Source organism: Panicum hallii, chromosome 3 (genome assembly GCF_002211085.1).
Source record: "Panicum hallii strain FIL2 chromosome 3, PHallii_v3.1, whole genome shotgun sequence".
Taxonomy (NCBI): Eukaryota; Viridiplantae; Streptophyta; class Magnoliopsida; order Poales; family Poaceae; genus Panicum; species Panicum hallii.
In genome coordinates, this window is record NC_038044.1 from 17,833,607 (window position 1) to 17,859,346 (window position 25,740).

At 44.2% G+C, this 25,740-nt stretch overlaps 3 protein-coding genes across 3 annotated transcripts; 1 reads left to right on the top strand and 2 right to left on the bottom strand.

Moving 5' to 3' along the window:
- Window positions 1-1,453: 1,453 nt before the first annotated feature.
- Window positions 1,454-3,090, bottom strand: LOC112885300 (zinc finger BED domain-containing protein RICESLEEPER 2-like). Its single transcript, XM_025950949.1, has 2 exons — window positions 1,538-3,090; window positions 1,454-1,472 (listed from the first exon to the last, which is right to left on the bottom strand). Exons 1-2 carry the CDS (start codon window positions 3,088-3,090, stop codon window positions 1,454-1,456), a joined length of 1,572 nt encoding a protein of 523 aa, XP_025806734.1.
- A 9,712-nt stretch (window positions 3,091-12,802) lies between these two features.
- On the bottom strand, window positions 12,803-13,603 carry LOC112885301. The gene is made up of 3 exons (XM_025950950.1): window positions 13,491-13,603; window positions 13,213-13,392; window positions 12,803-13,100 (listed from the first exon to the last, which is right to left on the bottom strand). Exons 1-3 carry the CDS (start codon window positions 13,601-13,603, stop codon window positions 12,803-12,805), a joined length of 591 nt encoding a protein of 196 aa, XP_025806735.1.
- Window positions 13,604-21,750: 8,147 nt separating this feature from the next.
- Window positions 21,751-24,394, top strand: LOC112885302. The gene is made up of 3 exons (XM_025950951.1): window positions 21,751-21,852; window positions 23,525-23,719; window positions 23,801-24,394. The coding sequence occupies exons 1-3, from the start codon at window positions 21,751-21,753 to the stop codon at window positions 24,392-24,394; spliced, it is 891 nt and encodes a 296-aa protein (XP_025806736.1).
- The last annotated feature ends 1,346 nt before the right edge of the window (window positions 24,395-25,740 follow it).

The following is a 25,740-nucleotide window of genomic DNA, read 5'->3' on the forward strand; positions in this document are numbered from 1 at the left end:
ACTCGGAGCAGCTCGCGAGCCTAGAACGAGCCGAGCCGAGCCTCTTTTCTCGGCTCGCTAAAACGCCGAGCCGAGCCGAGCCGGCTCGCTCCGGCTTGCGAGCCGGCTCGCGAGCTGAGGCCAAACCAATGAAAGCCTGTGTGTAGCTGTTTATGATGCCCTTTATGCATTTTTTTTTCTTGCTGTTAAACACTTAAGAGTCAGAAGTAAGTTAAACTAAGAGAACCTTGCTGTGGTCCTGTTAAAACCTTGCTGAGTTGCTGTTATGAATGCTTCTTATTGAAACCTTGCTGTTTTCTCCAAAACTTGATCTGTGATGCAATAACTAGTTGTGGCTCGCGAGCTGGCTCGAGCCGGCTCACGAGCCAATAACGAGCCGAGCCGAGCCTCTTCCACCAGCTCGTGAAATTACCGAGCCGAGCCAGGCTCGGCTCGCTAGATGACCGAGCCAAGGCGAGCCGAGCCGAGCCTGGCTCGGCTCGGCTCGTTTCCAGCCCTAGCGGGCATGACCAAATAAAGAGGATCTTGTCGAGGGTGGGTCTTTACTTGCCCCGGGCATTCGGGATTACCCGAAACTTCGGGTCGGGTAATTCGGGATTTCCAAATTGCTACCCGAAAGTGTATCTAAAATTTTAATACCCGACATTTTGGGTACCCGAAAATTCGGGTTCGGGTTCGGGATTACCCATATTACCCGAAATCTGTACAAAGTACACATTCCAGCAGCAAAAAAACAACAAAAAGCAGCAGCATAAACAATATTCCAGATTTCCAGCAGCATAATCACACGTAACATGATAACAGTACCACACAATCACACAAGTTCTAGATTTCCAGCAGCATAAACATCAATACATTCTAGATTTCCAGCAACAACATTGGACTCACGAGTTGGTTCCACACAATCACACATAACATGATAACACATAACAGTACCACACAATGACACAAGTTAATGGAATAACAGCAAGTCAGCAAGATATATTGTTTCCCGTTGTGAACAAAATAACACACAATTTAAGATGTCCCACTCCCAGGAATGGAGTTGCTGCCCATCGTTGTTGCATGTGTCCTTGAAGTGGAAGCTTGTTGTTTGGGTTTTCCTTTTACACTAAATTCCTCAATTAATTCTCCAACAAACCAATGTCATGTCAATAGTGGAATAAAAAGGAGTGACCAATTTAATAATATTGCAGCAACTAATTGAAGGATTGTTGTTGTACCTTGTTCCATCATGGTTAATTCCTCGATATTTTCTTTAATGTCAACAGGTACTGACCTTCTCAGCCAATCTTGTGTACATACTAGTGCTTCAAGCATGAATGGAGTAAGGGAGCTTCGGAAGTCATCTAGAATGCGTCCACTTATGCTAAATGCCGATTCTGAAGCTACCGATGAGATAGGTATAGCAAGCACATCGCGGACCAAGCGAGATAAAATTGGAAACCTCTGCTCAGATGCTTTCCACCACACTAAAAGGTCAATTTTCATTTCAGTGTCTTCAGTTTCTTCAGCAAGATATTTGTCAAGTTCAGACTTGGTATTGTTGCCTGAAGCATTGTCTAGCTTCATCCTCTTAGCGATGACTTCTTTCAGCTTGCCACCTCTACCTCCCTTTGATGCTACCGTATCACTTAGATCAGATATGTCCTCAGCTGGACCATACATTTTCTTGTATTCTTCAAATAACTCATGAACACAAGTGTTAATTGCTTCCCAAACTAGCTGTCCCCTTTTCTCACCAAATATCTCTTCCACAGTTATCTTTGTGTATATAGATAACTTGTATCTTGAATCAAGACAACCACCAACAAAAATCATTAGATTTAGGTTCTCCTTTCCCTTTACCCTCCCCTTGTCATTCACAATCGTATTGCTGGTGTGCCAAAGTCCCCAATATTTGTCAAATTTATCTTTCATTCTCCTGCCTATTGCTGATTGCACAACATCTGTACTATTCAGCCAAGATTGAATCAATAAATGCACTTCTCCAATCTCATGAAAGAATGTATGTGAAGTGATATTGAGTGTAGCAGAGACACGAACAGTAAGATCATAGAAATGTTCTAGAAAATCAGCCATCTTCCTCACATTTTGCCAATCAATTTCATCTGGATGACCAATTCCATCCCTTGCTTCAGATAGGTCAATAATATAACTCACATCTTCATCAACTAACCTAGTGAACACTTTCTCATAAACAATTGCAGCTTTAAGCATGAGATAAGTGGAGTTCCATCTTGTTGGGACATCAAGCTTCAGAAATGGCTTATTGGTCAACTTCTCTTCCTCTATAAGTTCCTTAAATTTCACTATTCTTGAACCTCCATTTCTAATATATCTAACAGTAGCTCTAACACGCTTCACAGAGAGGTCCACTTCTTTTAGGCCATCTTGCATGATGAGGTTAATAATGTGTGCTGCACACCTCATGTGCAAGTACTTGCCATTAGCAATATTTGTTTTACATAGTTGCCTCCTCAAATAACCAATACCAGTGTCATTGGCACTTGCATTGTCAACTGTTATAGTCATTACTCTCTCTAAACCCCATTCAGTCATGCATCTGATCGCATTTTTACCAATGTCATCACCTTTGTGACCCTTCACCATGAAGAAACCAATCACTTTCTTATGCATTCTCCAATTATCATCAATAAAACTAGCAGTAACAGTCATGTAGCCATCTTGCTGCTGAGAAGTCCAGCAATCTGTTGTTAAGCAAACCCTTTGACAAGAATCTTTGAAGAATTTCTTCACCTTGGCTTTCTCTTGGAAGTAATATCGCACTGTATCTCTAGTACATGTTCTTCTAGATGGAAGCTGGAAACGTGGGCATGCTTTGGCCATAAACTTTCTCAATCCTGGTTTCTTACCAAAGCAAAATGGCTGCTCATCTTCTACGACCATCTCAGCAAATGCAGCCCTAAGTTCATCTTGATCAAATCTCCAAGTGCCAATAACTTCACCTTGAGTTGTTTGTAGAATAGCTTGCGCTGGATCTTTGTTAAACTTATGTGGATTGCGCTTGCAAACATTGAAATGTCTCTTCAAAGAAGATGTACCATTTGCCTTTGAGTCTGCCTTCATGGTACGACTGCAATATTTACACCTAGCACTTCTAACAATACCCTTATCATATGTAATCTTAACAAAGTGCTGCCACATCTCTGATCTTGATGCCATCGGCTTCCTTCCATCCCCATCTCTATCCTGTGACTGCGATGTGTGAGTTACTACTGCCATTGACTCAACTTGCGATGCCTGAGTACCTACTGCCACTGACTCAACCTCCATATCTCTATGCTGACCAGGTTCTAGGTCTGACATCTAGATGACAAAAATGAACAGGACAATCCATATCAAATTTACAGTAGCTAGCGGCTACAACTACAATGAGCAAGCATGAGAAAGAGAAGAGAATAGGGAAGAAGATGCTTGCCTGGTCCTGGACCCTGGTCGGCGGTCGTCCCTTGCCCGTTGACTGTGAATCTGTGCAGGGTGAGGCGGTGCCTCCGTAGTGCTTGCCACTAGGGTGGGATGGGGTGGCGGCGTAGGGTGGGGTGGCGCGGTGGCGCCTCCGTGGTGCTTGCCGCTGGGGTGGGATGGGGTGGCGGGTTGGCGCCTTGGCAGCGCAGGGTGGGGCGGCGGCGTGGCGGGTTGGGGCGGCGCCTCCGCTCCTGCGCCTGCGCGGGTTGGGGGCTTGGGGCAGCTGCGGCGTGGCGGGTTAGGGCGGCACCTCCGTGGCTGCGCGCTGCGCCTGCGCGGGTTGGGGGCTTGGGGCGGCGGCGGCGTGGCGGGTTGGGGCGGCGCAAGCGTAGGGTTGAGGTCGCAACTCGCGAGTCGCGAGTTAGGCTGAGGCAGAGGCCGGCGCTTGACCGTTGCTCCTCTACTGGGCCTTTCGGCAGGCCTGAGGCAGAGAGGCAGGCCTACGGTGTTCGGGTATTACGGGTACCGCGGGTTAGAACCCGAAATATCTGAAATTAATTCGGGATTTCGCATTTGGTACCCGAAAATGTTGTTCGGGATTCGGGATTTTCGGTTTCGATTTTGGGTTTTCTCGGGTTCGGTCTTCGGGTTCGGTTTTTATGCCCGGAGCGAGTCTTTACTCCACCAGCACCGCATCCGACCCATTATCATCCTTAGTGGCAATAGCATGAAAAATTTAGGTGATTTGCTCTTTGTTTAATTAATTTGCTTCCAAGTATCAAGGGAAACTAAAATGCCATTTTTCATTATTTTCTTTGTATTTATTTATTTATTTGTTACTTGCATGAACCTTTTTTATTTCATCCCAAATTCATCTAGAATAGTACAATTTTTTTATTGATTTAATTTCAAATTAAATACATATTAACTATATTTACCAAAAAATTTAATTAACCAAAACCATTAGATTATTATAAAAATCCAAAATTTTATTATTTTAGTTTCAAGATAAATTATATATCAATCGTATTCACGTGTCCATGTGCGTGTGTATAGCTCACTTATCATCAAGCTCATGGCCGAGCTAGTGGTAGACGGCACTTGAGAGGTTGCCTTGTCCCAAAGGTGGTAGACGGCACTTGAGAGGCTGACTTATCCTAAAAGTTCAGCGTATCCCTATCTCCTTCCTCAGGCTCGTGGTTGTTTCATGCTGTACATGTACATGAGTTTTGAACGAATGTGATTATACATTGTTGCATATTTATTTATGAAGGAGAATTTATTTGCAACCGATGGTAGCAGTAGTTGGAGATGGACTATTCTATATTTAGGTGGACTCCAAAGTTAGTAATGACTCATACTTGGTAGTCCGTAATTCATCTATCTATGGACAATTATGATAATAGATAGAGGCACACAATAATGCAAGTTTTTTTTGCTTTTGTTTAATTTAATTCTGAAATGTATATTTACTAATAGTATTCAACATGGACTTTCGAGTCTTTTTAATCGTTAGATCTTCATAAAATCTAACGGTGCAAATTCTTCTCTTTTTTAGATTAACGTGAGAATTTCTAGACCCTTTCGGTGAAAATTTAATTTTAAAATTGTATATCTATTAATCATATTCAACATTCACTCTTGAGTTTTTTAAGACGGTTAGATCTTTATAAAATTCAACGGTGCAAATCCTTCTCTCTTTTAGATTAATATGGAAATTTTAAAATTCTCTCAGCGAACTTGGTGACTTCTTTTAATAATATTGTATTAAGATAATAGATGCCCAATTTTCGGCATGATCAATGATGTTGGCTGGCCACGGGGTGCTGCAAGCTACATTATGCAACTTGAATTCTTCTTTGGAAAACATGAACCAAAAGCATTGGGTCACAAAACATTATCCAATAATATACTCCATATAAAGATACACAGGTAGATACATCATGTTACGAACACAACCAAAATACACAGCTTGACGTTACAAGGGCTTTGACTTCACGCCCAGCGATTACTTCGATTGAACACTGAAGGATGACCAGCCAATTCATGGACTATACCAACATAACATGGAAAATCATCAAGTTACATAGACAGCAGAATCCCCACAATCCTTAGCTCCAACATCAGCTCCGGTAGGATCCGTCACCATGGATAGAAGGATATCTCCAGCTGTTGTGGTCGGAGTAGCGGTTAATTGTTAGAAAAGAGGGCATGCTCCGCTGCCCTCCCAGCCAATCTAATCGTTGCCCTAGCTAATCGTTGCGAATAACCGTTGGCAGTCCGTTGCCACTGCTAGGAATCCTAGCACTAATACCGGGCGGGAACCCTCCACCCGATACAGGCTGGTCGGATCTAAATGAGTACCAGCTGGTAACACTACGAACCCCTAGGAGGACTGCACCACGCGCAACATCATAAGTCACGCGAATTTTTCACATATAAATACGCGTGCGCGAGGATTCAAACCCACGATCTCCGACCTCACACGTAGCTTCCTTACCATCCCACCTATGCATCACATGCGACTAGGTGGGAGATGCTTTTCTTATGAAGTAACACGTAGAGGACCATTTAGTACCAGACTAAGTACCGGGTGGTGTCATCAACCGGTACTAAATGCCCGCGCCATTTTAATACCGGGTCAAAACACCAGCCGGTACTAAAATGCGACATTTAGTACCAGCCGATGTCTTGGTCCGGTATTAAAATAGTTCCGGGACTTTCAAATTTGGATCCGGTAATAAAATAGCTCCGGAGCAGACCAAAGTTAACCGGTAACTGAATGGACGAAAGCTTATTTTTTAGCAGCGTGCCCTGTTAAGGCGCAGCAGGAGGGACTGTTGATAGTCCGTTCCCTAGCGGAGGACACGCAGGAAGAGGGACGACGGGAACGGGAATCCCCACACCTACTTCCTGAGGCGCCTTAACAGGGTACTGCAGCGTGTGATTCGGTGCCTGCGGTTGGACGTGTGCTTGTGCTGGCCGGAACTGCGGTTGCCCCATCGGAACCCCGGCGTCGCGGCGGCTCGGCCGTGCCCCCTTCAGGAGAGGACTGCTGGATCGGCGCGTGGGATCCATTGGCTTGAGCAGGAGGAGAGGGCATCAGTAGGAGGGGGCTGATCTTGCCTGTGGTTATCAGCAGGTTGCAGAGACTCGGCCGTGGAGTAGTACCGCGGGCAATTCGGCTGTGGGACTTGTGGATGGCCCAGTTGTACTGGGATCCCGTGGACCGGCTGCTGGAAACCAGAACCGGTTTGTCGGGCACATCTGGCGCCCGGCGCCGCGTCTGCTGGGTGACTACGAAGCATGGCAAAGGAGGTGATGCCGAGCGCCGCGGTGGCGAGGGCAAGCATGCCCGCGCCGGCGTAGACGCCGCCCTTGACATAGTAGCCCTGGCGTTCACCGCCGCGCCATCCACGAACAGCACGAACGCGACCACCGCCGCTATATATCCTGCATCCACCCACGCAAACGTACGTTTGGTCACGACTAAGTTAGCTACTTGACTACTTCATATATAGTTCGTGGCGATCAGCTGGGAATGGCCACTCACCACGAGCCTAGCTACGGCGCAGACGATGCCGACGACCCGCTTGGTCTCGGACGGAATGGCGCGGGACTTGCAGCAACCACAGCCGCTGACCGCCGAGACGGTGACCTGGGCTAGCTGCCAGCAGGAAGATGTCGGCGCAGATCCCCTAGCCCAGGCGAGGGGTACTGCATGCAGGTAGATGCACTCGTAATAACACACGTATATACACACGGACAGCACACCGAGATATATTTATCGCAGCTCAACAGAGGTCGATCATGCACACAAGAGGAAGCAAATGATTCTCTGCCTAGAATCATGCAATAATGCAATGAGTATGCATAATTACAAATTAATTAGCTAGGTGGATCAGTAATTCTTACAGTAGAGTTCGCCCCCTCTGCCGAGAATATATCCCAAGATGGCAGCCAACAAACCTAGAGACCCGACCACCGAAGAGACGATGGTCGTCGTCTTGTCATTTTTATTTTTATTTCCATTCTTCTCCCCCTCCCTTCTTGCGGCAGAAACACTGAAACAGAACTAGTCAGATCAATCTATGTGTGTTTTATATAGATGCTGCTGTAGACTTGCGACCCTGCACAGAGCTCAGCTCAGGAGCATTTCTTAACGTATAATGTAGGTCCATCGGCCCAATAATGTTAGGTCGCCACAAATGGTAATAATACTAAAGAAAACAGTCATTATGTTCTGGCCATGTTCTTGGTAGTTCTTTGAATGATTGGTTCTTTCGGGGAGCTGATGACATGATGAATGTAATCATGCGTATTTCTTTTACCAGCAAAATCAGTTTCCATGTGCTGCCAGCGCGTCAACGGCAACCATGAATCCGTCTAGTGTACTTGCATATGGATATGGTACTTTCTTGTTTTTCTCTGAGATGACAGTTGAGTAAGATCTTACGGAGATTGGCAGTGGATTGGTCTCGCATTTCTAGTCTCAACCTATAAACTTCTCAGTTGCAAAGTTATATATCTCGTTGAGAGTTACAACTTTTATATAAAAAGCTTTCTTCATTTTATTTTGTATGAATAATTTATATATTTTTAAAATCTCACGGCAGACTCGTAGGTAAACACTTCACTGCTCCAGCGTACCATCACCACCGGTTCAAAAAGGCTATCACCATCGGTTTGGAGGGTATTGGATTTAAGTAGACGGAGCAGGCCATCACCGCCGGTAGGATGGATATTGAGCTGGTTCGACTCGGCTCGGCTCAGCTCGTTATCTAAACAAGTAGCTCGGCTCGGCTCGTTAATGAAACGAGCATAAAAGCCAGCTCGGCTCGGGTCGGCTCAGCTCACGAGCTGGCTCGTTTAGCTCGTGAGCCAAGAGCAGTAAACATGTGCATAGATCAGAAAGGCAAAAGTAAAAATGCAAAAGAATCAGTATAGAGAAGAAAGCGTGGATCTTGTGTTGACATGTCCCTACATGTGCTTTCCTGCTAGTAATGCACGAGTTCGTTGTCTCTATCTTTCTTGCATGTCTACCTTGTGTTGTCATCAATCACTAAAAAGAAGGGGATTGAAGCGCATCTAGGCCAATAGATGCACATGGTTAGTTTCGGTGATCAATGACAACTGTATGTGACTAACATGTGTTTTGAAGGCAACATGAAATAGTTCTGTCACACATGGAATATGAAAGGAGACCCCTTAATTTGCATTGAAATACGTGTCAAGGACTCGGACATGAAGATTAAGGACCTTTCTAGTATCAAGTGTCACAAGGAGATGAAGGACACTTGATGTAGTTTGGGTTTTATAGTTTTTAGTCGTTGAGCGTACTATTAAGGGGGCTCTTAAGTTAGTAGCTTGACCTAGTGAAAGTTGGCCTAGAAATTATGCACACTTGCTCAAGATCAGTACTAGACAACTCAAAGAAGTCAGAGCAACAATTGAAAGAAGAAGAAACTTGAAGAAAAACTCAATTCCAAGCCCATTCCACAAATGGTAGAAAGTAACATTTGACGGGTTAAACCGACACCCCACAAACATAACGGGTCAGTGCATTGGTCTGTGCTTTGAAAGAACAAGTGAAGAAAACCCTATAGCACTGGTTAAACCGACGCTAGGATCAGAGGCGTCGGTGCATTGGTACTGCTATTACTCAGTAACTCTTTTTAAGGTGCAGTAGCCTAACCCAACAAACCCTTAAAGGACCGGTTAAACCCACACTCAATTTTAATGCGTCGATGCATTAGTGTTGGTGTTATGCGGTACCTATGATTGAGTGGCAAAAGCCTTGGGGTGGAAGTTCCTTCAGCACCGGTTAAACCGACGCCCTGTCAGTTCAACCGTTGGTGCAACTACGTCAGCTGCAGAAGGCTACCAGAAGTCCAACGGCTACTATGTGAGCTCAGCGTGACCAGTTAAACCGACACAGGCGACCGGTTTAACCGATGCTTTGTACTTTTCGGGGAAAGGACAGCTAACGGCTATGGCTTGATCTCTAGCCTATATATACCCCTTCCCCATGTCACTTGAGCTGCATTTGACACCCTGAATATCTGAAGCCACTCCAGAGCTGAAGAGAAACACTTGAAGCCATGAGGCCACTTCAGAGCTGAAGAGAAACACTCGAAGCCATGAGAAGAAGAGTTTGAGCTTGAGAGTTGATCCCAAATCAAAGAAAAACATTCCTTGTTGAGTAGCAAGTGTGCTTGAACTTAGAGCTAGCTTAGTGTAGGTCAAGTGGAGGCTTAGAAGCTTATTACTCTTGGTGTTCGACGGTATCTAGATGGTCTTGGTGATCCGGAGGCTCTTGGTGAGCTCTTAAGTTTGTGGGGAGCCCCCAAAAGAAGAAATTGTGCGCAGTTTGAAGCTCGCCGCTCCGGAGACGGAGAAGGAGCATTCTTAGTGAGCACTTACTTCTTGGTGATGCAAGAGAGGGTAACCCTTAGTGGGTGCTCCAACATGGATTATGGGGGAGCGTCAATTCCTCGATACCACGGGAAAAAATCCGGTTGTCTCGTGTCTCTCTCTTACATTTAAGCATTTACTTTGATTTACTTATTGCAAACGTTGCTTGCTTGCTTGTTTGTTTGAGTAGGTTTCTCACATTCTAGTTTGCTTTCTTGACTAGGATATATACTTGTTAGTGTGATCTTTTCTAGAAATTATGAGCATGTTAGAGTGTTTACCTACCTAGGTTGCTTATCTTAATATGCTCTAGTTGATAGGTTCAAAATTTATAGACTGGGCAACACTAGTTGTAGGTTAAGGACTTGATAGAATTTAAAAAAGACCCAATTCAACCCCCTTCTTGTGCCACAATTCTTTCAGAATGATGACAGATGGCGATGACCAGATCAAACTGAAAACTCTGCTCAGCTGGCAACGTTCGGACGACAACTAGGATAGATGAAAGTAGGCACAAGGTAAAGGGCACTCTATGTGGTCTGTATAAATATCTGGATCTCATTAGGGTGAACATAGTGCATAATAAGTTGATCAAGGAGTAAAATACACAAACGGTCCTCAAATTTATATTGTAGTATCATCTAGGTTTCTAAACTCCTAAAGTGCACATCTAGATCCCTAAACCTGCTAAGTGTGTTATATGAGATCCAAATCACATTATTCAGCAAGTAATTACGTACATGACTCTAGTCTGCAGCTTGAGATAGTCCATACTCAACTAAGTGTTTAATTTATTGTTAATATCATCTGCATTACGTGTTAATGTGCTTTGTTATTGTGTAACATAACCAAAAATTTATGCTAATTAGGGTGTTTTATATTTGAACCTTCAGTGGTATGCTTAACAAGTTTAGGGAGTTAAACTTATATTTTAAAATTTTAGGGATCTAGATAAGTTTAGGGAGTTAATTTATATTTTAAGAGTTTAGGGATCTAGATGACACCACGGATAAGTTGAAGGACCTCTAACATATTTTACTCATGATCAGGTCATCTTCTTTTAATTATGAAATAAAACAATCACATGACATATGTGACCGATACTTATCAAGAGTTTGTCCTTGTTTGATTAGCATCTTTTACAAATAGCCACTAAAGAAACTATTTCTAAATCTCTACCGGTCCACCCATATTAAGCGAATATACCCAATTTGCAGCTCATATGATCTTGTACTCATTGACCTGGCTTTATTGTTAAAAAATGATTTTTCCATGCACTTTCCTACCTTTTCCACAAGCAGCTCATATTGCCAGTCACCTAAGAAGTTGGTAGAAGCCTTCTGTAATGGAATGATTTTCAAAGTTAATTATCAGGGAACCACCGGTGGAAATAGCATTTTCACATGTGATTATTTAAATGGACCGCCTTTTGAAATTATTACAGTTCCTCTATTTTTTGTCCTTTTTTAACAACGAAATTTTATAAAATATGTACAAATTTTTTGGTGTATCGAGAATATTGTGTACATCATTATGGCATCTTCACTTATACTTCACTGACGAAGATGTCTTTTTCTTTGATATAGTCTCGTAAGCGAGTACAATTTGTAGTATCTGAACTTACACACACCGCACACACACCGAACACCACACTCATACACCTATGTGCAAGCTAAATCCTACCCCTACACTCACACTCACATGCCTGCCTTGAAGTGATGGTCTTGGACACCAGTTTCCAGCACATGTGGAGGCTACAGCGGTCTAGGAAAATTTCTAGAAAATCCCCCTGAAATCCGCTTACGAAGAGGTTCGAACCTGGAACTTTATACGGAGGTAGTAGCCTCCTAGTGCTACTGAGACTTCTGGTGACCAACTGGTCCTAGACCCATTCGCACTGGTGAAGATGTCTTGATCGTATAGATTCCATTTTTACTTATCTAAATAGTTTGCAAACATTTACTACTCTTATGTGCAAACTCTCGTATGAAGGAGATGCTCGAAATTAAGGAGAGTCTATTTGAGGTTAAACTATAAAACCCGACCGAGCAGACCACCTAATATTGCTCATGTGAGTGGATTGGTTGTCTCCTTCCTCTTCTACCCTTCTTTGTGGCTCTATCCATACACTTTCCTTGCTTTCTTTTCCGATGGGAGCGGTCCAACATAACACAAAAGAAAAGATAAAAAAAATATGTAACGCATTCATATTAGTTAACTATTTGAATAAAAATAACTTTCAACTCAAATTATGTAACATTTGATTTGGTAAAAAAAACATTCAGCTGAATTCCTGAAATTTTCACCCCGAATTGAAGAGAAATAAAAAATTCGTTGACTTACTATCAAATTACTGGTGAGTGTGGGTGCATGTACGTAAGCTTCTACATTTGTACTATGTTTCACAAGAAAAAGGAGAAAAAATAATCATTTTAATGTCAACAGTTCAACTTAATTCTAGTAAACTCCAACTCAGTTGAAAGAAAATCTAATTGAACGTGGTGAGTGGAGCACGTAGCTGCGGTTCTAGGAAGAGAGGCAAGAGTGGGAGGTGGTATGAAGAAGGGGTCAAACAAAATACTCAGGAGATGCTACTTCGAAGTACATTATTTGAGTCTTTGATGTAGGTCCCGTAGTGTCACGAGTTCATCGTACACATACCGCAGTTTGCAAACATGACTCAAATGAAAACTGAAGGTATGAAGCAGAACTTGACCAAAAAAAAAAAGCAGAAGAAAAATCAACTAATTCATTCTCCGAACAGTACAGAAGAATATTCTTTTGGAAAATAAAATAGTGGACAGAACCATCCGTGCGCGGATAGATACGTGTAAAAAACAACCAAATAGAGGGGTTATTAGTCCGTTTCAACTGAAAACCATGCATATGATTGTCTAGGCATCTCTCAGTATCAGTACTGTATATGACAACGTGAGATGCTGCGCGATCGGAGTCGGAGCTACACCTGCGCCCGGCCTTGAGGAGGGGGCTGCATGTTTTGCGCGCCTGCAGCCGCTGCCGGAGGGAACTGTGGCTGGCCCATTGCGATCCCGGGCGGCGCCGGCTGCTCCCCTGGCGTTTTGGGTGCGGCGCCGTCCGCCGGCTGAGCCCGCATCAGGATGAACGAGGCGATGGCGAGTGCCGTGGCGGCGAGGGCAAGCACGCCCCCGCCGGCGTAGATGCCGGCCATGTAGTAGCCCCTCAAGTTGAGCCCCGCGTTTTGCTCGAACATCACGCACGCGGCCACCGTCGCTATCCTGCATCAACGCAACACGCGCTTGCTCATCTTGTCAATCCGTTCATCACAATTCACAGGGTATATCTGAATCATCAGCAGCAGCAGCGGTAGATTATCGCTCGGTCCCTCACCACGAGGTCACTGCGCAAACAATGCCGACGACGCGCTTGGTCTCGGAAGGAATCTCACGGGACTTGCAGCTGCCGCAGCAGCCGCCGACCGCGGAGACGATGATCTGCCCCATCAGCAGGAAGACGAAGGCGCAGATCCCCAGCGCGGCCGAGGGGCTCTGCAGGTTGATGCAGCATGTTCGTGTATGCGCACACATGCAACATGTTCAGTCACGCCACGCATACAAGAAGCTAGATCACAGCTCGACAAGATCTATCATGAATGCATAGGCAGATCAGTAATGCTTGCCCCCTCTGCCGCGAATCCCATGATCGCACTCAACAGCCCCAGAGACCCGACAATGGCGGACACGATGATCGCCGTCTTATCCATTTTTATTTTTATTTCCATTTTCTCCGCTCCCTCTGCTTCACGAACAAGTAAGTGGTAGAAGCTGCTGGGGAAGCGTGGCTATTCCGTCCAAGACCAATCGGCGCGTGCTGTTTATATAGGCGCACCACACTTGCCGCCAATCGCCATACATATGCAGCAGCATATAGCTCAGCTGATCGGCCAAAAATGCTGACGTAGATGGCTAGGCTCAAGCAAAGGTTATGTCGTGACCGGCGACGAATAATGGAAAGACCAAGTAAACAAACACTACGTTTTGGCCATGTTCTTCCATGATATCACTCCATTACATATATAAGACAGAAATAATGCAACTTTCTTTACAAGTACAACCAACTGTTGGACACTGAAACAAATTAAGCTGCCGTTATTCTTTTGACGGTTCAATAAGGTGATTGATTAAATTAAAAATAGGATATTTGTTGCTAGCTAGGTTGGTGCCAGCCGCGTACCACACATCGGCTGGCTCTGCTGCATGCTTGACGTTGTTAAAGAAAATATTTGCTGCACGATTGTCCGAGCTGATGAGTTGACATTGGCACATTGATGATAGATGTTAATGACCAGATCAAACTGAAACAGTGCATGTGGGCAAGTAGCCTGCAGTTTATGTAGGCAGGGCTGCTGTGGCTTGCATGCTAGAACGACGTGCCCCGCAGTAACTGCAAACTAAAGCAAAACGTTCTTAACCATAAATTAGTATAAACAAGATGGTCGAAGAGTCTAAATGCATACCAGACGTAATTTACAGAACATACGCATTGCACTTTTATGTACTACTAGTTGACTTGACTTTTACTTCCCTATTGCACAACCGCTAAAACTTGCTTTACGTTCGACCGCAACTTCCCTCGCTCAAGGTCCATTCCACCGGCGTCCTTCCTTTTCTCCCAGCATATGGTGGGCCCCGCTGCAAGGAAAACAACCTTATCACTTTCACCCATTTTCTTTGCTCCTCTCTGCTTTCTCTCTCGGCGCGATGTCGGCTGCTTTCCGAACCCCGAGCAACAGCGCCACAACGGGCAACAGCGGCTCCACGTACACGAGAGCATGGAGAGAGGGGGAGCGCGGCAGGCGGCGGCGGAACGGGTCCCGGCGGAACAGCGGAAGATGGGGCCCGCGGGAGGCCCTCGCGGCGGGGCCGGCTGGAGCGCGGAGGGAGGGCCGTCAGGCACGGTGAGCTCCCTCGCGGGAGCGACGGTGGGGGTGGCCGCGGCGTGCTTCCCCGCGGGAGCGGCGGCAGGCTGCCCGGTGGCGGCGCCGCCCGCAGCGCCATATGTTTTCCTTTTCTTATTTTTTTTAGTTTTCACTGCTACAAAATGATACGCAGCAACGTGCTAGGGGCAGGTTTGACCCGCCTCTAGAGCAGGTTACCGATTGATCCCGTCTCTGAAAATGTACTTTTAATCCGTGTTTGGAAATGTATTTTTAAGTGCGGCTGGATGGCGCCACCCGCTGTTACAAATACTCTTACAAAAGTTTTATAACTTTTTAATATAATCTCGGATGAAGTCAAATTTTATACTGAAAATTATAGAGATTGATAAGACCTGCAATTTTGCAGTTGATAATTTTTTTATTTAAAGTTATTTGATAGTCCAAAAAATTATTATAAATTATCTAATAGCTATGAGTATACAGTATCTCATGCGACTTAAGTTTCCACAATCTTAACTTTATATACATTGAAATATATTTGAAATATTTTTTATATCTACAGTTCATAATAATCATAGTGTAGAAGTTTCACTTTTTTTATTTATTTTGCTATACGTAAAGATTTAAATAAACTTTCAGAATAAAGTAGAAAAATATTTTTAGGAATGAGCAGTGGCATCACCTGCCCCTACAAATATATTTCTATGGATGGGTGATGGCGTCACCCGCCCCTACAAATCAATTTTAGAGTTAATATAAAAAATAGCATACCCTATAGAGTCACAAATGACTGTGTAGCGTGGTGGAGAGGAAGGTATACGCGAGGCTTGAGTTATGCGGTTTGAACCCCAGATGATGCAAGTGTGTATATTTTATCAAAAAATTGTACCTCAATAGTACATGGGCTTGTGGTGGGCTGGTTGGGTGTAATATTTTTTTTCTTTTTTCTTTTGTTGTCTTTTAATTTTTTTAAATTTTTTTATTTTTTAAAAATTGATTTGTAGGGGCGGGTCATGGCATGACCGGCCCTTAGAAATCATTTTCAAGGACGGACGCATTACTCGTCCTTAAAAATAGCATTTCTATCTGCGAGAAGTAGGGGTAAATACCGCACCTCTCCTATAAATATATTTTTTACCCGGTCCTAAAAATCCTTTTTTTATAGTGTTTCTTCCAAAAAAAGTTTTGCGCCAACTTTTTTCCCAATTTTTTGTTCATCATTTTTCTTTCAAAACTTTGTTTCTGATCTTCCAAATTTTTTCATATAATTTTATTCTCATTTTTCTGGCAAACTTTTTTCCTACAACGTTTTATTTTAAAATTTTCGTCCATAATTTTTCTTGTAAATCTTTTGCTTAATTTTGTGTCCGGGAACATTTTTCCCAATCTTTGTTGCAGATTTTATCAGAAAGATTTGTTTCTAATTTTTCTTGAAATTTGGTGTACAATTTTTTTGGGTTTATTGTGTGGGAGATCGAGATGTTTCTACGAGCAAGTTAGAGGGCTATGTTGTGCAAGCGCATGGTATAAAAGGAACGGAATGGAGCACGCTTGTGGAGTTTCTTTCACGCATGTCTGAGATCGATCATACTCCTTATGATCGACCGTAAATTAGCGTCCCCCTTGCACAACCATGTTCCCACAAGTTCATTGCATCTAATGCTATCGGTTAGCACAACTAATGGGTCCTTTTGAGATTAGGTTGGAAATATCAGAGTTGAACGAAATATATCCCTGTATTATGGTAGCTAATAAGAATGAAGAAATTACATAAAGATAACACAGCCAACTTCGATTCTAAATTTGGTGATAGAGAACAAAAAGAAGAGTACATCCAATACAGGGGTTCTTGCTAGACTTCCCGATGAGGAAAACTAAGGCTAGTCCGATCCATACCATGATTATGCCCTAACAATGGATCAAACAAGGGAATCAAGGATTAACAACATTAACCTTTCTCTATCTTTTCTCACCGCAGCATCTTGTTTCACTCACCCCCCACCCCACCCAGTGGCGGAAGACGCGACAAAATCAAGGTATTGCCAAGACAACGAGCTAAGAAAATGCATGCCGCAATTTAAACGTTTTTTACAACAAGCAAATGTAAAATGAGACTAAAATGAGAGTGAAAAAATACCTTATCAAGAGGTCATCGTGATGACGTGATCATGATAAATTAATAGCCAAATATCAATTACAATATAGCAATTAAAAATCTGCAAAAAAGATAAAAATGAGTTAATAATGATATATTTAAGTGAAGAATGTTTAAAAAGAGGAATAAAGTATATCTCTAGTTGCGCCTAGGTCTAGGAGACCTAGGCAATTGCATTTGCCTATTTTTCTTATTTTGAAATGCCTTTTTTATTTGTTGAAGATCAAGTCCTTTGTATATTTCTCTTTCGATGTAGCACAACATCAAGTCATTTAGCCAACCATCGATCATCTTATTGCGCAATTCTGTCTTAATAATCTTCATAGCCGAGAAGGCTCTTTCAACTGTTGCGGTCGCCACTGGTAATAACAATGCCAACTCAATAAGCCGATACACCAATGGAAACACAATATGTCTCTCTAAATGAACCATTGTCTTTGATAGGCTCGTAAGATCATAACAAGCTTTGAACTCTTCAACTCTTCGCACATGAATAATGAAAGTTTTTAGTTGATCTTTTATAGTCTTACAGTCATCAAAAGAAAAGTCTTCATAATAGATATTCGTAATCTGAGTAAGCTTATCCACATCAAACTTAGAGAATGAATTTCTTGGGTCAAGACAAGAAAAACATACAAGCAACTCTGAGGATAGCTCATTAAAACGATGATCCAACTCAGTGGTAATAGAATCTATACCAGCATAGAAGGTATCAACACGATAATAATACTCTTGAGTGATATTGTTTCTCCCACCTTTCCTTGACCGACCATATCGTGGTAAAGCATCACTCATATTTGGTATTGGGATATCATTTGTAAGGCAAAATACTTTAGTTTCTTCAAACAATGGCTCCCAACCTTCACTTCTCAAATTAAGCAAACGTGTTCTCACATCAACAACCAAAGACATAGTTTGAACAACATTTTGATCCTTCCTTTACAAGAGAAGAGAGAGCTCATTTGTGATGCGGAAAATTTGCATCATCATCTTCATGTTAAATACAAAGCTGAAACACTCCATTTTTTCCACCAAACCTCCTGCACCCGATGGATTGTGCTCATCCTGATGCACAATTTCTAAAACTTCAATTACTGAATCCCACATAGACTCAATACGAAGTAAAGTCTTGTAATGAGATCCCCATCTTGTATCTCCGTGTCTTGCCAATGATGTTTCTTGTTGTTTACCTCTTCCTGATGAAATTTCTCCGCTCTCCAACTTAGACAAGAGAGTTAAGCGATGCTTATGAAGCAGTAAATCCTTCCTTTTGCAAGAAACACTAGTGCTACTCACAATCAATGTCACGTAGTTGAAGAAATCCTCAAGAGATGAGCAACATTTTTAGACAGCAATAACTACCAATTGCAACTGATGAGCAAAGCAATGTATATAGAAAGCAAATGGGTTCTCATCATGAATCAATTTCTGAAGACCATTAAACTCTCCTCTCATATTAGAAGCACCATCATACCCCTGCCCTCGAAGCCTTGCAACAACTAATCCATGATCACTTAACATCTCAACCAATGCTTTCTTCAATGATTCTGATGTTGTGTCCTTGACATGCTTGATACCCAAAAATCTTTCTATTACTTCTCCTTTTTTGTTGACAAATCTCACAACTATAGCCATTTGTTCCTTAACCGATATATCACGGGATTCATCAACAAGAATAGAGAATAGACAGTCCCCCATTTCTTCCTTTATTGCCTTTGTGACTGCTTCTGCATAACAGTTTGCAAGTTCTTTTTGAATTATTCCAGAAGTTATTTTAGTATTTTTCGGACACAACTCATCAAAAGCTCGTCTGACCCCCTCATTACTTTGTTTGTACCAATCAAGAAATTCTAAAAAAAAATTTCCTTATTCAAAGAAGTAGCAGACTCATCATATGTTCCCGAAATGGCTCACCTTACAATGCTAGATAACTTACAATAGTTAAGGAAGCTTCCAGTCGAGTCTCATGTTTAACCAATGCATCTCTACTATAACTTGAAACCTTATGTCTTAGACTTGACCTTTGGTTATCAAAATCATGAAATGCTATTGTTGCAACATTGTGTATGCTACTAGGCCCACAAACATGTTTGGAAAATGCCAAGGAAGCGTTCCTCCACTGTGAGAAGCCAAGTTTTGTGAATGCATCATAACAAAACTTATCATCCATTCGATCATGTTTAAAAAAGTAGCAATAGAAGCAATAAGCCCTATTCTTCTCCAAACTATATTCCAACCAACTATGTTGCCTAAACCAATATTTTTGAAAGCTCCTTTTATCATTTGATTTGGGAAAATTATGACCAATTGGTTGAGTCAGACCTTTAACTATGAAAGCCCTCCTAACTTCATCTCTAATATTAGAAACAAAGCGATCAATTGGAATACGAAAACCCGGATCAGAATTAATGTGGTCCGGGTTGAACTCAGTTATAACTTCCACTTCTTGACCATTAATTTCTTCACTATTGTTTTCTTGAACATGTGCATTTTCTTCCTCAATATCCTCTTGAACATGTGCATCTTCTTCCACTTCACCGTTGTCATCTTGAACATCCGGATGAGCAATGTTTTCTGCTTCCACTTCTACTTCAGGTTCATGATGAAGATGAACTCCACTAGCATGAGTGCTACTCTATCCACAAGTAAAATATCTATAGATTCCTGAAATTAAATATGGCCACTGGTCATCCGGATGTTCAAGACTTCAAGATATACCTATAAATTACTAGACATTGCTAGAGCCTAGACACCGGACAATGAGTAAAAATATACCGTTTTGGTTAATTTTTTTTCTTGCCCTTGCTATTTCCAACCATGGTCAGGGGCTCTGGGCGTCTCGGAAGAAGAAGAACGGAGGCAGGATGGCGGCGGGGTGCTGGCACTCGACAAGATGGCAAGGACGGCGGCCGGGGCACCGGGATGCGGGCGGACGGCGGCTGGGGCGCTGGGATGCGGCAGGAGGGCGGCTGGGCGTCGGGTCGGGATGCGGCAGGACGGCAGCCGGGCATCGGGCTGGAGCCGCTGGAGGCAGGCTGGCGTGGGGAGGCGGAGCAGCGCCAGCGTGCGAGGCGCCGAGGCGGGCTGGAGCCACTGGAGGCTGGAGCTGGAGGCGGGGGGATCCGGAGCAGCGCCGATGTGCGGAGGCGGTCTGGAGCCGGACTTGCAGGCGAAGGCGCGGACACTCCTGGCCTTGGGCAGCGGCACGCGCAGCCGCCGGTCGTGCGAGAGCCCCACCTCGCTCACCAGCTCCTCCAGCGACAGGTTCTGCCGGTGCGGCAGCGGGCCCTCCGCCGCCATAGTCCCGCAGACGAGGCCGCGTGGACCGGGGACCGCAGCTCCTGCTGCAGCCACCGCCGCCTCTGCTCCGGGTCCTTGAGGTCCACGGGCGCGGGCGTGCCACCGGGCACCGGCGGTGTCGTAGGCCCGGCCTCCGCCGGCGGCGTTGCTCCGCGCCTCCGCCGCTCCTTGATCTGTCGCCTTGTAGACAGCGCCGGCGGCGGCGTGCGAGCCTGCGAGGTCGGGACTCGGGAGCACTGGAGCAGGGAGTCACGGTGGGGACTGGGGAGTTGGATAGGGTTAGTTTTTTTTAAATTGGGCTGGGCCGAGGTATTGCCCGAGCAATACCCAGCAATACCGGGCCCTCCGCCACTGACCCCACCCCACCCCAACCATCACCACCCCCGTTATATTGCAAACCTCAAGTCATCTCTAGTGGATCTACGAAGAAAATCAAATTTGCACCCACATGATCTTGTCGCCCTGCTAACCACTCCGTTTCTGTTGCCCCGACAATGACTCCATCTACGCTGCTATCCTACCACTCTATTGCCCGTAGTGCTGATGCCACCGGTGCGTGGTTCCTCATTGCACCGCCATGACCATGCATCTTCCCAACCATGAAAATCCCCTCTCCAATAAAAGGTGGTAAGAGATGACAAATACTATTGACATTGAGCGACTTAGAAGAAGATAAGTTTCATATCATGGAAGCATCAATTGCTTCTCTCAAGAGATAATTTTGTTGGATAGACTATAACATTTCGTGCTTTTGTCTAAAATAATTAAAGGGTATACATAAAAAAATCTAATCAAATTTCATGTATAAAAGGAAGTTACTGTTCCTTAGTAATGTATATGAGGAAGGGTTCATCTTTTTTAGGGACTGGAAAATCACGGGTACTTGTGGCTCTAAATTATAGCTCACTGCTAGGTAATAATCATTTTCAAAATTTCCACAACAGTCCTATACTTCGCTGAGAAAATCTCGCAACAAAAAACAAAGCTGAGACTCTATAAACCACCATGACCAGAAAAACTGTAAATAAATCATAAGCAGAAAGACTGGAGGACGACCAATTCCTTTGAGGACCAGCATAACGAGAAGAGGGCGTCAGATCAGGCTGCAGCTCCTCAATTTATAGCTTGAACGACAGCGCCCACAGGAGGATCGGTCATCACGGAAAGAAGGGTATCCCCAGCCCCAGACAGTGTGGTAGAAGCTGTGGTACTGCCAGAAAAGAGGGAATTCCCCACCACCTGCGCGATCATTTTGGCTCCTGCTTTAGCTATTTCTTGGCCGATAACTTGCCCATAGCCGCCGGTCCCTTGCTGAGGAGCAGTAGAAGGGACTGGGACCGTGTTGGGGTCGCACTCTGGATGACGAACTGCACGGCGACGAGATGAACACACGATGAACACGAACACACGCGAGGTGGAGAGAGTAGTTTTGGTCCAGCTGCAGAATGTAGCAGCTTTCTCGGTTTTTCGTTATGCATTTATATGAAAGGGAACATGCATACATGGGCATTGGATGCCCGGACTCCACGCCACGATGCGCAAGGTGCGCGACGCGCCGTTTTTCCAGCGCGTGCGCTACGTGCCGCCCTGCACGCCGTGGCGCTCAAACAAGAACGCGAATGACTCGGGCCACGCTGTGAACAAGCACGCCTCTGGCCACCCATGACCCGATAACAACCTATGACTCAATCTACATGCAGTTTATGCAACGGTAAGTAGCTAGATTAACTAACATATCTCCCCCTAATCTAGTACTACCTGAGCCGTGCCCAGACGCTGGCGTAGCTCGACGAACTTGACCTTGCATAAAGCCTTTGTCGAATATCCGCCAGCTGACCTTTTGTTCCAACGTGATCTATTTCCAGACGATCTTCCTCAACGCACTCACGAACATAGTGGAAACGAGTGTCAGGGTATGTTTGGTTCTGCTTTTGCAGCCTGCTTCTGCTGTGAAAAAGTAGAAGCCGAACCAAACGACGTCCTTGCGTCGCTACTTTTGCCAACGCAACCTGCTTCCCCAAGTGCAAATCGCGAAGCAGACGGGGAGCTACTTCTGCTGCGTTGGGGGCGATCCAAAGTCGATAAAATTACCCACTGCCACTCGTTACACAGGTACCGATTCGTTTCTTTTTCGTTATCCCTTCGTTCTTCCCCTTCTCCACCCCGACGCCGCCACTGCCCTGGTGCTGCCCTTCCCCCCGCGCTGCCCCGCCCCCGCCGCCGCCCTCCCCCCCGCGCTGCCCCGCCCCCGGCGCCGCCCTCCCCACGGCTTGGCCCTGCCCCAGGCGCCGCCCTCTCCCCCACGCGGCCCCCCGGCGCGGCCCCCCCGCTCCCCCCGGCGCTGCCCCTCCGCCCCTCCCCCCCGGCGCCGCCCTCCCCCCTGCGCTGCCCCGCCCAGCGCCGCCCTCCCCACGGCGCGGCCCCGCCCCAGGCGCCGCCCTCTCCCCCGCGCGGCCCCCCGGCGCGGCCCCCCCGGCTTCCCCCCGGCGCCGCCCCTCCCCCCCCCCCCCGGCGCGTTCCCGGCCCCCGCGCTGCCCTGCCCCCGGTAAGCAACTTACTGAATGATTGAGTACATGATGCTATGGGAAAGCAGCACGTTTGCAATGATTAGCACTAGCTTTAGCACATTTGTAGTTAAGCTTGGGTAGAATATCCCCACAGGCACCAGTTTGTGAAAGTTTTTACTTCCAATTACATGTTAGTACCACACAAAAGACAAATAAATCTACCTAGTGATATATCTTTCAACTAATTTGCAACAGACTATTAAAGCAGTTTTACAAGAACTATTAAAATCGACACTTGTGGTAGCAATATAAACCATTCTATTTGTTAGTGGATACTAGCAGAGACATCTCCTACAGTTTAAAGTACCAAATTGAAATTACAGGCTGGTAAAGATTGAACCTTCGATCTAAATAAAAACTATAGAAACCAAAGGAAAATAAATTCTTAATCGGAAAAGATGTCCACACACTAGGCTGACTTGCGGTCATCAATGCTTATCCATCCCCACAACATTTTCTGCGCATTTGCTTAAAAAAAAGTAGGAGCGGTAAAAATTAGAGCCAGACCAGTCAGTAGACACATCTGAGGTTGCATACTTATATATAAAGTGAACTGAAGTAATTTTGATTTGACCGAGACCCTAGAGTATTTCTTCACATTGATTATTCATGCCTTTAGACTCATTTGGAAGGATCACGAAATGTACCAGAGTAACGATGTCTGACAACTGGATCAGTATAAACACATGAGACAGACCTTTCAAATTATCTATTACTCACATTGATTATTCATGCCTTTAGACTCATATGGAGGACAAGTTTTTGGCAAGGTGTGGGGTGAAATTAGTAAAGACACAATTGAAGAATAAATTGGACAATTTGAAAAAAGATTACACACAGTTAATGGAATTGAAGAATGCTGCGACTGGTCTTGGATGGAATGAGGCAAATCAAATGGTTGACTGCTCGGACATATGGTGGAATGAACACCTTGAGGTAAGATACGATGTTATTTCAATTTAATACAAAATGCACTCCTAATATAATATGTTTGACTGAATCTTGCATTTTTTTCAGAGATGCAACAACAGTGAGAGAGGTGTGAAGTACAATCATGTGAGATTCCGGAAACGTGGTCCAAAATACCTTGATGATTTGCATTTCTTGTTTGATAAGGTGCATGTCACTGGAGCTACTGCATTCTGTCCGGGAGATATTTCCTCTGGTGAATCCTCAAGTGACGATGTGTTAGAGGTTGCACAGAAAGGGGATGACAGTTCTGCAATCAAGCTTTCAGCTTTGAAGAAACCAAAAGCACCCGGGAAGAAGCGCAAACAAACATGCGGAGCAGCTGAAGACAAGGAGGAGAAAAGTCCTTTCTTCAGAATGTATAAGAACACGTGCCTGAAAATTGATAGTGTAGCTGACAAGATTGGATCAAGTGTTGAAGCATCATCAGTTCAGCCATCCAGCAATGTCCCTTCTCTTCCAGATGCTATGAAGTTGGTCAAGGAGTGTGGTGTGCAGGAAAAAACTGCTATGATGCACACAGCTGCGTTGTTGATCATGAAGCCGGAATTTAGGCACATCCTTTTCTTACTTGACACGAAAGAAGGCAGATATGACTTTATTGAGAGAGAGCATGAGAAGGAGATGAAGAAGGCTGCGTGAAGGCATCTGAACTATTATTTTCTTATAATAATTATGTTATCAGCTATTCTTTGCTTTGAACCATTAGTTGATTTGAACCATTATGTTTTGTACCACTATTTGCTTTGAACTACTGTTTTCTTTAAACCATCACTATCATGTGAAACAATATATGTCTCTTATGTGTTTTTCAATTTCTGTTTAGATGGATGAAAGCATGGAAGATTTAGCAAAAAAAGAGCAGCAGTCTCTACTACTTGTATCTCAACTATCTGAACTATCACATCATGCTGCAGTTCTTGGAAATTTGGGCAGTCTGTACCATGAGCGATATTTGCACAAAGGTGAATACAGAGATAAAGATGCTCCAGAAAGTGGATATCAATGGGTTATGAGGTGCTTCAACCGCCCAAGATATTTTTATAAGATGTTTCGGATGAGTCCTGATATTTTTATGGCACTTCATGATTTATTGGTCTCTGGGTATGATCTGAAATCCACTCATAATGTTACATCAGTAGAGTCATTGGCAATGTTTCTATGGATTGTTGGAGGTCCCCAATCATTTTCACAGGCTGAGAACAGGTTTGTACGATTAACATGGACCGTTCATATGAAGTTCAGTGAGGTTCTCAAATGTTTGTGTAAGTTGGGGAAAGAAAACATCAAACCTAGGGATCCAACATTTAGCACGGAACATGAAAAGCTCAGAGATGATCGTTTTTGGCCTCATTTCAAAGGTGCTATTGGTGCTATAGATGGTTCTCATGTCCAGGTCGTAGTTCCCAATGATGAGGTTGTTAACCACACATGTCGACATGGATATACATCACAGAATATACTTGCAATATGTGACTTTGATATGAGATTCACATTTGCGGTTGCCAGATGGCCGGGTTCAGCACATGACACAAGAATCCTTAATCATGCATTGTCAAATTTTGATTCCTTTCCAGTCCCACCAAAAGGTACAAATATGAGAAAATTTTCTTCTGTACATAACACTTTCTATATGCAACTAATTTTTTTTTTTACAGATAAGTATTATCTTGTGGACTCTGGCTATCCCAACAAAATTGGATATCTTGCTCCGTTCAAGGGGAGCACGTACCATCTACCGGAATTTCATCATCGTCGTGGTCGTCCACCGCAAGGAAAGTACGAGATTTTCAACTACTTGCACTCGTCCCTTCGTAATGTAATTGAGCGATCATTTGGAGTTCTAAAGCAAAAATGGCGTATATTAAAAGCTATGCCACGTTTCTCAACTCGAAAACAAGCAAAAATCATCATAGCTTGTATTGCATTGCACAATTTCATTCGTGATAGCCATTTGAGCGATAAAGAGTTTGATAGATGTGATGCAA